The 13,033-nt window shown below is 46.1% G+C and overlaps 1 protein-coding gene across 2 annotated transcripts in view; it reads left to right on the forward strand.

Moving 5' to 3' along the window:
- Positions 1 to 10,014: 10,014 nt before the first annotated feature.
- LOC119971812 (lymphatic vessel endothelial hyaluronic acid receptor 1-like) overlaps positions 10,015 to 13,033 on the forward strand; it is a 53,300-nt gene continuing 50,281 nt past the window's right edge. For both annotated transcript variants that reach the window (XM_038807986.1, XM_038807987.1), the window contains exon 1: positions 10,015 to 10,193. In XM_038807986.1, the coding sequence (XP_038663914.1) occupies positions 10,112 to 10,193 (82 nt within the window). In that variant the 5' untranslated portion in view covers positions 10,015 to 10,111. The remainder of the gene's footprint in view (positions 10,194 to 13,033) is intronic.

Genomic DNA, 13,033 nt, shown 5'->3' on the forward strand with positions numbered 1-13,033 from the left:
GATTTAGATGTAGGTGAGCACTTTGGTGATAGTGATCACAACTCGGTTATGTTTACTTTAGCAATGGGCAGAGATAGGTATATACCGCAAGGCAAGAATTATAGCTGGGGGAAAGGCAATTATGATGCTATTCGGCAAGATTTAGGATGTATAGGATGGGGAAGGAAACTGCAGGGGATGGGTACAATCGAAATGTGGAGCTTTTTCAAGGAACAGCTACTGCGTGTCCTTGATAAGTATGTACCGGCCAGGCAGGGAGGAAGCTGTCGAGCAAGGGAACCGTGGTTCACTAAGGAAGTTGAAGCACTTGTCAAGAGGAAGAAGAAGGCTTATGTTAGGATGAGACATGAAGGCTCAGTTAGGGTACTTGAGAGTTACAAGTTAGCCAGGAAGGACCTAAAGGGAGAGTTAAGAAGAGCGAGGAGAGGACACGAAAAGTCGTTGGCGGATAGGATCAAGGAAAACCCTAAGGCTTTCTATAGGTATATCAGGAACAAAAGAATGACTAGAGTAAGATTAGGGCCAATCAAGGATAGTAGTGGAAAGTTGTGTGTGGAATCAGAGGAGATAGGGGAAGCGTTAAATGGATATTTTTCGTCAGTGTTTACACTGGAGAAAGACAATGTTGTCGAGGAGAACACTCAGGTTCAGTCGACCAGGCTAGATGGAATTGAGGTTCAAAAGGAGGAGGTATTAGCAATTTTGGAAAATGTCAAAATAGATAAGTCCCCTGGGCCAGATGGGATTTATCCTAGGATTCTCTGGGAAGCCAGGGAGGAGATTGCAGAGCCATTGTCCTTGATCTTTATGTCGTCTTTGTCGACAGGAATAGTGCCGGAAGACTGGAGGATAGCAAATGTTGTCCCCTTGTTCAAGAAGGGGAGTAGAGACAACCCTGGTAATTATAGACCTGTGAGCCTTACTTCGGTTGTGGGTAAAATGTTGGAAAAGGTTATAAGAGATAGGGTTTATAATCATCTTGAAAAGAACAAGTTGATTAGCGATAGGCAACACGGTTTTGTGAAGGGTAGGTCATGCCTCACAAACCTTATTGAGTTTTTTGAGAAGGTGACCAAACAGGTGGATCAGGGTAAAGCTGTTGATGTGGTGTATATGGATTTCAGTAAGGTGTTTGATAAGGTTCCCCACGGTAGGCTATTGCAGAAAATAAGGAAGTATGGAATTGAAGGTGATTTAGCGGTTTGGATCAGTAATTGGCTAGCTGAAAGAAGACAGAGGGTGGTGGTTGATGGCAAATGTTCATCCTGGAGTTCAGTTACTAGTGGTGTACCGCAAGGATCTGTTTTGGGGCCACTGCTGTTTGTCATTTTTATAAATGATCTGGAAGAGGGTGTAGAAGGATGGGTTAGTAAATTTGCAGATGACACGAAGGTCGGTGGAGTTGTGGATAGTGCTGAAGGATGTTATAGGATTCAGAGGGACATAGATAAGCTGCAGAGCTGGGCTGAGAGGTGGCAGATGGAGTTTAATGTGGAAAAGTGTGAGGTGGTTCACTTTGGAAGGAGTAACAGGAATGCAGAGTACTGGGCTAATGGCAAGATTCTTGGTAGTGTAGATGAACAGAGAGATCTCGGCATCCAGGTACATAAATCCCTGAAAGTTGCCACCCAGGTTAATAGGGCTGTTAAGAAGGCATATAGTGTGCTAGCCTTTATAAGCAGGGGGATTGAGTTTCGGAACCACAAGCTCATGCTGCAGCTGTACATAACTCTGGTGCGGCCACACCTGGAGTACTGCGTGCAGTTCTGGTCACCACATTATAGGAAGGATGTTGAAGCTTTGGAAAGGGTTCAGAGGAGATTTACTAGGATGTTGCCTGGTATGGCGGGAAGGTCTTACGAGGAAAGGATCAGGGAATTGAGGTTGTTTTCGTTAGAGAGGAGAAGGCTCTATTAAGGTGACTTAATAGAGACATATAAGATAGTCAGAGGGTTAGATAGGGTGGACAGTGAGAGTCTTTTTCCTCGGATGGTGATGACCAACACGAGGGGACATAGCTTTAAATTGAGGGGTGATAGATATAGGACAGATGTCAGAGGCAGTTTCTTTACTCAGAGAGTAGTAGGGGTGTGGAACGCCCTGCCTGCAACAGTAGTAGACTCGCCAACTTTAAGGGCATTTAAGTGGTCACTGGATAGACATATGGATGAAAATGGAATAGTGTAGGTCAGATAGGCTTCAGATGGTTTCACAGGTCGGCACAACATCGAGGGCCGAAGGGCCCGTACTGCGCTGTAGTGTTCCATGTTCTATGTATGTATCGCTGTAATCTGTAACCAGGCCCTATGTATGTATCATTGTAATCTGTAACCAGGCCCTATGTATGTGCTGCTGTAATCTGTAGCCGGTCCCTATGTATGTATCGCTGTAATCTGTAACAAGGCCCTATGTATGTATCGCTGTAATCTGTAACCGGGCCCTATGTATGTATCGCTGTAATCTGTAACCGGGCCCTATGTATGTATCGCTGTAATCTGTAACCGGGCCCTATGTATGTATCGCTGTAATCTGTAACCGGGCCCTATGTATGTATCGCTGTAATCTATAACCAGACCCTATGTATGTATCGCTGTAATCTGTAACCAGGCCCTATGTATGTATCTCTGTAATCTGTAACCAGGCCCTATGTATGTATCGCTGTAATCTGTAACCGGGCCCTATGTATGTGCTGCTGTAATCTGTAACCGGGCCCTATGTATGTATCGCTGTAATCTGTAACCGGGCCCTATGTATGTGCTGCTGTAATCTGTAACCGGGCCCTATGTATGTATCGCTGTAATCTGTAACCGGGCCCTATGTATGTATCGCTGTAATCTGTAACCAGACCCTATGTATGTATCGCTGTAATCTGTAACCAGGCCCTATGTATGTATCGCTGTAATCTGTAACCGGGCCCTATGTATGTATCGCTGTAATCTGTAACCAGGCCCTATGTAAGTATCACTGTAATCTGTAACCGGGCCCTATGCATGTATCGCTGTAATCTGTAACCAGGCCCTTTGTATGTATCACTGTAATCAGTAACCAGGCCGTATGTATGTATCGCTGTAATCTGTAACCGGGCCCTATCTATGTATCGCTGTAATCTGTAACCGGGCCCTATGTATGTATCGCTGTAATCTGTAACCGGGCCCTATGTATGTATCGCTGTAATCTGTAACCAGGCCCTATGTATGTATCGCTGTAATCTGTAACCGGGCCCTATGTATGTATCACTGTAACCGGGCCCTATGTATGTGCTGCTGTAATCTGTAACCAGGCCCTATGTATGTGTTGCTGTAATCTGTAACCAGGCCCTATGTATGTGCTGCTGTAATCTGTAACCGGGCCCTTTGTATGTATCGCTGTAATCTGTAACCAGGCCCTCTGTATGTATCGCTTTAATCTGTAACCGGGCCCTATCTATATATCGCTGTAATCTGTAACCAGGCCCTATGTATGTGCTGCTGTAATCTGTAACCAGGCCCTATGTATGTATCACTGTAACCGGGCCCTATGTATGTATCGCAGTAAACTGTAACCGGGCCCTATTTATGTATCGCTGTAATCTGTAACCAGGCCCTATGTATGTATCGCTGTAATCTGTAACCGGGCCCTATGTATGTATCGCAGTAAACTGTAACCGGGCCCTATTTATGTATCGCTGTAATCTGTAACCAGGCCCTATGTATGTTTCGCTGTAATCTGTAACCAGGCCTTACCTATGTATCGCTGTAATCTGTAACCAGACCCTATGTATGTGCTGCTGTAATCTGTAACCGGGCCCTATGTATGTATCACTGTAATCTGTAACAAGGCCGTATGTATGTATCGCTGTAATCTGTAACAAGGCCCTATGTATGTATCGCTGTAATCTGTAACCAGGCCCTATGTATGTATCGCTGTAATCTGTAACCGGGCCCTATGTATGTATCGCTGTAATCTGTAACCAGGCCCTATGTATGTGCCGCTGTAATCTGTAACCAGGCCCTATGTATGTATCACTGTAATCTGTAACCGGGCCCTATGTATGTATCGCTGTAATCTGTAACCAGGCCCTATGTATGTATCGCTGTAATCTGTAACCAGGCCCTATGTATGTATCGCTGTAATCTGTAACCAGGCCCTATCTATGTGCCGCTGTAATCTGTAACCGGGCCCAATGTATGTATCGCTGTAATCTGTAACCAGGCCCTATGTATGTGCTGCTGTAATCTGTAACCAGGCCCTATGTATGTTTCGCTGTAATCTGTAATCAGGCCCTATGTATGTATCGCTGTAATCTGTAACCAGTCCCTTTGTATGTATCGCTGTAATTTGTAACCGGGCCCTTTGTATGTATCGCTGTAACCAGGCCCTATGTATGTATCGCTGTAATCTGTAACCGGGCCCTATGTATTTGCCGTTGTCAAACCAAATGAACGTCTCCCTGTGAAATCTTCGGACGCCCCTTGTCGTTCCTGTACCTAAAAATGCTGTTGAATATATAAAGCTGTCTAATACTTTTAACCCAACAATTTAATGTTCTGCCTTAGTCTTTAGCTGGAATCAGCAAGTTCTAATCACTCCTCTGCAATTCGAGGAGGAAATTGTTGATTCCAGTTTAATAATCTTTTTGACACTGCTCTTCAAATGTTCAATGTTTCATTTTGGTAAAATGATTAGGAGGGCCATATTCACTTTGGAAAATAAGAGAATAAGGTACGAGGAGCAGAGGGACATGGTAGTATCGATACATAAAGCACTAAAGGTTCTTACTAAGCCATAAAAAAGACAAATCAACTCATTTCTAGGGGGATAGAACTGAACAGTAATGAAGTTTGCTAAACTTGTGCAGAACTTTGGTTCGCCCAACTTGAGAGTATTGCGAACTTTTCTCGTCTTAATGTTATGAAAACATTATTGAGGCATTGGAGAAGGTGTAAAAAAGATTCACAAGGATGATACCATGAACTGAGAAGTTAGGAAAGACTAAACCAGCTGGAGTTTATTTTGCAGAAAAGAGGAGAGTGAGGGCTGATCTGATTGAGGTTTTTAAGATTATGACATGAATTGAAGGGACGAAAATAGAGAAAATGTTTCTACTTGCAGATGAGACCAGAACCAGGAGCTATAAATAGAATAGAGTCACCAGTAAATCTAACATGAATTTCAAGAGAAACCTCCATATGTGAAGAGTATTGAGAATATCAAATTCACTAATATAGGGTGTGGTTAACGTGAATCGTTACATTTAAGGGGAAGCTAGATCAACGAACGAAGGAGGAAGGAATTTCCGGTAAGGTGATGGGGTGAGATGTAATGGGATGGGAGGGGGATTGTGTGGAGCATAAATACCAGCATGGCCCAATGGGGCTGAATGAGCTGTTTCTGTGTTGTAGACTTGATGGGGCTGCTTCAATTTTGAGACATGGGACAGTGAGGAAGTTTGAGGTCATCAGGTGCCTCAGTATAGTAAGGATGTACTCCCGGAGGGGTATGGTGAGGGCATACAGTCCTGCGGATGGTGGGTGTGCGGGGTGGTGCAGTGAGGATATAGTGCTATGGTGGGAGGGGCAGTTGACTAAGGATACTGTGTAGAATTATTGGAGGGGGTGAAGATTTCCTGTGTATGTGTAATATCAGATATATAGCAAGCAGCAATGTTATCGTTACCATCACTACGGAAACACATATTCTAAATAAAACCTCAAGCTGGTGATTTCACTGGAAACAATAATGAGTAATTTTACTGGTCTGCTGAGGTGTCAAACTGAGCACAAACCCTTGTTTGACCTTGGTGAACCTAATCACAGAGTAGGGGCCTATCAGACATAAAAATCCCACTTACCCCTCTCTCTCCCTCCACTTCTGCCCTCCCTAACTTTCCCTCCCCAAGTCCTCCCCCTTCCCTCCACCTCCCTCTGTCCTCAGCCTTTCCTTCCTCCATCAATGCCCTTTTTCTTCCCTCTCTCTCCCTTCACACTCTCCCCTCCCCCTTCACCTCTCCTTCATCCTCCGTCTCCCATTCCCCCTCCACCTCCCCTTCCAACCTCCGCTTCCACTACTTGTTCCCCCTTAACCCCCACCCACCATGGATCTTCCCTTCACACTCCTGTGCCGAACTCTGAACCAAAACGTCAGAAAAGGGTTAGAAACCAAACTAAGCCAACCACAACATGTACATAGATAGCAGTTGACGGTATTAAAACATCCCAGAGAGTGGTTAGAATGGGGAACTTCCTATCACATGAGTGGTTGAGGCCAAAAAATATAGATATACTTGAGATTAAGTTAGATAACCATGAGGGGAAAAGGAATACAATAATATTTTGATAGTTACATAAAAAGGGGGCTTGTGTGGAATATAACCACCAGTACAGTTCAGTTGGACCATTTAGTAATTCTATGTGATAAAATGTAAAGAATGCCTCAGTGAGAAGCTGTCTTTTCTCCAAATACTAATCTGGCAAAGTCAGATGAGGGGGCAGAACAAATTCTATGGACAAATATCAATATACAGCGTTAGAGCACCGCATCTAACATATCTCTAGTACTTCTGTAACTCTGTAATTTACTGCATCAAAATAGCATCAGGGTCCGAAAAATCCTGCAAGACCCTCAGGTTGCTGTAGAATCTGACGGGAGTGACGACAAGAACGCACGGTAGCATAGAAATGTACAAAAAGGTTTATTACGGTATACACAAATAACAAAACTACAACTCCTCTCCCCGAAGGGTCACCCTCCCTGACCTGGTGCAGGGCAGGGTTTTTATCCTGAGAGGTTCCTCCTTGCTCAGGGGAAACTGCACCCCCAATTACCAGGGGAGTTTATACCCAGCTGTGTAAGGGGGGAATCGTACAGAGCACAGTCCTTGGGCCCCAAATGGGTCGTAACGGTTGCAGTCTCCAATAGGAGTGCTGGACGTCTAGACTGAGGGATCATCAACCTAAAACTTCGGACTAGATTTTACCACTGATGGTCATGCCGTTGAATGTCATGAAGAGTTGTTTAGATTCTCTCTTGTTCGAGGTGGTCATCGCCTGGCACTTGTTTGGCACGACTGTCACTCGACATTTATCAGCCCGAGCCTGAATGTTGTCTTGGTGCATGCGAGCACAAACTGCTCTATTGTCTGAGGAGTTTCAAATGGTACTGAACATTCTGTAATCATCAGGAAACATCTCCATTCCTGACCGTATAGTGGCGGGATGGTCATTGATGAAGCAGCTGAAGGTGGCTGAGGCCAAGGGCACTACCTTGAGGAATCCCCACAGCAATATCCTGGGACTGAGATGATTGACCTCTAACAGCTACAATCATTCTCCTTTGTGGGAGGTATGACTCCAACTAGTGAAACATTTTGTCCATGATTCCCATTTACTTAATTTAGTAGAGCTCCTTGATGCCACACTCAGTGAAGTACTACCTTGATGTTCAGGGCAGATCTCTCGCCTCCCTTCTGGAAATGCAACTCTTCTGTTCATTTTGGCCCGAGGGCTAAAACTGAGCCTACTCCAGATAAAAAGGCAATTGGTCATAGGCTGGAAGTACGGGTTCTGCCTCAGAGGCAGGCAGTTCTCAAAGAATGGGTCCATCAGAAAGCTTGCAGCCACTGCCAGTACTATATTCAAGTGACTAGGAGACGGGCTGTGATGGATCAGTACTTTGTAAATATTTTGGGGTCAACGAGAAGGGGCCATGGTGGGGATGTCAAGCAGAGGGAGTGTTTACACCTGGAGCGAGGGACCCAGGGGGCCAATTAAGGAGGGACCACCTTTCCCTGTCCATAATTAGCGTTGCAGGGAACCCTGCACCTGCTGGGCTGGCCACTTGGCCTGGACCACTCCCACCGCTGGTTAAATGCCTGTAGGAGAGGAATGAGGTCCTCGGGTGGGCAGTATTTACCACTTTAGGGCCTCAATTGTATCACAGGCTGGAAGGCAGTCGACACCACCCCGGCCCAGTGTTTAATTGTGGTGGGGGTAGTGATGGACGGGTAGGTGGTGGGCAGGCCAGTCACGTGCTTCAGCAAGCCTTCCTGTCTTCAAACTTGCCAACGGGTGGGTTGGAAAACCCTGTCCATGGTCTGAGATCTGGATACAGAACACAACCCTTAAGTTGACATTCTAAGATAGTACTGAGGAAAGCCTGCAATGTTGGAGGTGCCATCTTTCAATAGGACATTAAGGTAAGCCTCTGTTTTTCCTTGAGGGTGGATGTAAGAGGGTGGATGTAAGAAGAGCAGAGGAGTTCCCCCCCAGTGCCTGGCTAAGATTTATCCATCAATTTATATCACAACAAAACAGATTGATTGGTTGCCACATTGCTGTTTGTGGTATCTTGCTATGTGCAAACTGGATGCCTGTGATTCCTACACCATTTACTGTACTTCATTGGGTGTGAAACACTTTGTGACATCCTGAGGTCATGCAAAGTTTCTGGGCGTGATTCTCCCCCAAAATCTCACTGTGACGGGTTTTTCAGGGAGTTTCCCGCCGGTTCCCGACCGTTATTCAATGACACTTAGTCACTTTTTTCGGCCCTAAGGAGTTCCTCACCGGTTTAGCTCACACTTCAAATGTTTTTCAGTACTGGGGAACTGAACTCAGAGATCGGGACGCCATTTTGAAAGGGTGCCCCAATCTCTAAGTGATCTTGACCGCCTTCACATGGGAAATGTTACGCTCCACACACATGAACATTACCCCACACCTCTCAAGTGAGGACACCCCGCCATGGGCTCCCTCCTCTTCAGGCCCCTAAGCCTCTTTACAGCACCCTCTCCCTTCCAGGACCCCCACCCATCAACTCTCCTATCCTCGCGGAGATTCCTACTTATTTGCCCTGCACTCGCCCACATTTCAAACCCCCCTCCACCTTCATTTCATGGGCATGACCCCCCCTTAACCCATTGGCAGTGCCACCCTGGCACATGGGCCATGCTCCTGCCAGCTTGGCAGTGTTATCCAGGGAGCTTGGCAGTGGCAGTGCCAAGTTGCCAGCTGGGAAGTGTCAAGGTGCCCGCGTTAGGGCCTCACGGTAGCATGGTGGTTAGCATCAATGCTTCACAGCTCCAGGGTCCCAGGTTCGATTCCCGGCTGGGTCACTGTCTGTGCGGAGTCTGCACGTCCTCCCTGTGTGTGCGTGGGTTTCCTCCGGGTGCTCCGGTTTCCTCCCACAGTCCAAAGATGTGCGGGTTAGGTGGATTGGCCATGCTAAATTGCCCGTAGTGTAAGGTTAAGGGGGGTGTTGTTGGGTTACGGGTATAGGGGGGTTACGTGGCTTTACGTAGGGTGATCATTGCTCGGCACAACATCGAGGGCCGAAGGGCCTGTTCTGTGCTGTACTGTTCTATGTTCTATGTTTTAGGGCGAGGGCCAGGGAACCACCCTACACTTACCCTAACCACCAATGGCCCGGGAGACCTCCCAGGTGCCGTTCCGCCTGGTCCACGTTTGTGTGGACCAGCACTAATCGTCGCCCGGCTGTAGCCTCCCTGGGGAGGCCAAATAATCGAGGAAGCCGGTGGATCCCGGGCAGCTAGGTCATAAGTAGGTTTACAACCTATATCTGCGAGCGTCATTCAGTCCTGCCCATCGTGGGCAGAGTTCCGACTCCCAACATCCCGCGGGGGTTCAGTGAATTTCACGAGTCTGGGAGCCTGTCGGGAAGTCCGCTGGAGGCCTCTCCCGAGATTCTCCAGCCGCGTTGTGCTCCCGCTTGAGCACAACACGGCAAGAGCATAGTGCCCTGTCTTTTGTTTTCTCAAAGTCTTTATGAACTTTATCCAAACCAGTCGAAAATTGTGTACTTTTTTTAGGCGCCGTAGTGTGAGGCGACTAGGGGATTTTCACAGTAACTTTATTGCAGTGTTAATGTAAACCTAATAAAGATGATTATTATTCTGCTTTATGGCTGTGTATGAATGTGAAAATTTGTATAATTAACAGACTGGTTAATTCTGCTGAATGTGTTACTTCCTGTTTCCTGTCACCAAAGGTCTGTACAATAGGATTGGAGGAAGTTGTGTTCAGCACTTGGTCACAGCCACAATCCCGGTGTTGGTTGTTACTGGGAGGCAGTGTGTTCTCTGCTTAGGCTTTGCGATTTATGTGGAAAACTGGATATGAAGGAGTGGGGAGTTCTGACACTGATTGCCTTGAGCCAGACTTTTCTGGTACTGACTCAAACCTCAATAGATGTTAACGGTAAGTTAATCTATTTTTTCAATTGTACAGATGAAGGAATCCCTAACCCAGTGAATGGAGTTGCCTTCTGACCTCTCTTTTTCTATTGTGGGGAGAAAGATCCCTTTTGCATGAGCTAATAGTTATGGTATAATCATCTGAACTTCTTTGGAACCAGTGATACATTTCCTGCTAAAAATTGTTCCAGTCTAAGAAAATGTATGACGGTTCTGTAGAATGATCTTTAAAGCTGGTTGAAGGGGTCTGTGAGGAGGTCCTGTGGCACAGTAGGCTATGTCACTGCCCCTGATCCAGAAACTCTGGGTTCAAGCCAAGATAAATCATTTAAGGGGTTGAACTTAGGTATAAATATCCTGGTGGATATGGAAATAACAAGCGCAGAACCGCAGAAGTTTATATTCGTGCCAGTGTGATTGTGCGTGCTCCAAAACTAGTGTCACCAGCCTGGCCTGTCACCCACCCTACCTGTATTCTCTGCTTTGTCCAAATGCAACAACAACAGTTGGTTTTTATATAGAACATAATGTTATAAAATGTCACAATGAGTCTTTTCAAACAAGAGTTCATCCATGGCCACATAATAAATCATTCGGACAGGTGGCCCAATCTTGGTCAGAGATATAGGACGTGATCTAACCCAAAAAAAAAACAGAGCCCATTCTAGGCGGGATTAAAGAAGTCGTTCTCGGCGTTTGTAGCACCGAAAATGACCCCACTGTCTAACAGCACTCTTGTGTTTTTGGGCTCCAGCGGGGAACATCCCCCAAGGGCGCATTTAGCATCATTTCCTGCACAGGGGAGTGGAGCTCTTCAATGCAGGAAGAAATGACGCCCAAATCTGTCGACTCCGATGTGACCTCTGGACCCCATAATGCCCCACCTCTGTCTATGAGCCCCCCCCCCACCTTATATGGGCGGCACAGCCCAGGCCCGATCCCCGACATGGGCAAAATATCAGCTTGGCCAGCCTGGCACCATGGCAGTGTCCCTTCAAGCCTGGCAGTGCCACCTGGGAATACCAGGTGGCATTGCCTAGGTGCCCAGGTGGCATCAGCAGTGCCAGGGTGCCATCCTGCCCAGATACCAGCCACCCGGAGGCGTCACCAAGTGTCATTCCGCCTGGTCCCTGTTTGTAGGGAGCAGTGCCAAATGGCACCCGGCGGGGGTCTCCTTGGTGAGGCCAATAGATCCCAGTAGCCAGTTTGAAATGGCGTGGGCAGAGCTAAAACACTTAACTCTGCAAGTCTGAGTCCCGCCCATTGTGGGCGCGATCCAGATCGCAATGTCTCGCGAGATCTTGTTAGATTGCATGATGCAAAATGACTGTTGGGTGATCCCGGAAGAGGCATCTCCCAGGATCTACCAGCCGCGTCCCATCCCAATTCCGGCAAGACACAACCGGTAAATCGCCCCCATAGGTTTTAAGCAACATCTTAAAGGTGGAAACAAAAGTAACAAGTTGGAAAGATTTAGTGAGGGTTAGAGGTTATTGTCTTGCAGCTGAAGACATGACCATCAATGATGGATCAATTAAAATCAGGGATGGTCAAGAGGCCAGATTTGGAGGAGTGCAGTGATACTGAGGTTGTGGAGCTGGAGGAGATTACAGAGCCCCAGAGACATGGAAGGGGCGGAGCCTTGGACGATTTGGAAGCATGGATACGAATTTTTTAATTGAACATTAATAGACTAGGAGCCAGGAACCAATGTAGATCAGCAAGTGCAGTGATGGTGGTTGGAGAGGATTTGGTGTGAGTTGGGACAGGGGTGAACAGATTTTTGGAATAAATCATTTTTGCAGCCTTACCTATTCCCACAGTTAGTTAGATTCATCATGAATGAAGACCCTGTCAGTCATTTTGTCTCAGTGTTCCATAACCTATGTAAATATAAGTCTCTTTCATCGGAACAAAGGAAATGAATGAGTAATTCAATAAAGATGTTAAAGATTGAGATGGGTCAGAGAAGAACAAAAAAAATTAGGATTAAAAGGAAGAAAGTTAGGACAGAAAGTGGGAAATGTCTTCACACAGAGTGTTGTGAGGCTGAGGAATTCATTATCCGTGTTAGCGACTGAATCCAGAGACCAAGTAGCAATTACAAATCGGTTAGACAGGTTAAACGGGGATTTCATAGAAGTGATCAAGGCCATGAGGGATTTTAATAAAGTAAAATTGTCTTTAATAAAATAGCAGTAGAGTGAGTAAGCAATAGAGGGGACGGATTAAATATGGCTGTCAAAAGTCAGAAGTGGCATAAGAAACCTTTTCTTTTATGCAGCGAGCTGTTGTGATCTGGAATGCGCTGACTGAAAGGGCAGTGAAGCAGATTCAAGAGTAATTTTCAAAAGCCAGTTGAATAAATACATGAAGAGAATAAAATTGCAGAGCTATGGGTGAAAGAGCAGTGCAGTGCGACTACTTAGATATCTTGTTCAAAGAGTTAGTTCAGGCACAATTGGCCTCGTGGCCTCCTGTGCTGTAAGATTCAATGATTCAATGTTTGGTGGTTAAAGGAAAGGCCAATAAAGGGAAGTGGGAACAAGGTGGGACATGGTTTAGGACAGTGTTCTCATTTTGGTTAAACTCAAACATGGTTAAGTCAAATGGTCTGTTCTCCGTTGCAGTTTCCATGCAATCTCAAGGAGTTTGAGGCAGATGGGAAACACACAGAACCCAAGGAATTGAGGGGTTGATGAGAAGAAATTAGGAAGAACAAGGGGTGAACCTTTTCAATGTTGTTTCTAAGTGTTGTCTCGGACGGGAAAATCAGAGGGCAGCCTGCCAGCTGCCGTGCCAGGTTTCCCCACCAGATTTATAAACGTTATAAACATAAATAGA

Source organism: Scyliorhinus canicula, chromosome 9 (genome assembly GCF_902713615.1).
Source record: "Scyliorhinus canicula chromosome 9, sScyCan1.1, whole genome shotgun sequence".
Taxonomy (NCBI): Eukaryota; Metazoa; Chordata; class Chondrichthyes; order Carcharhiniformes; family Scyliorhinidae; genus Scyliorhinus; species Scyliorhinus canicula.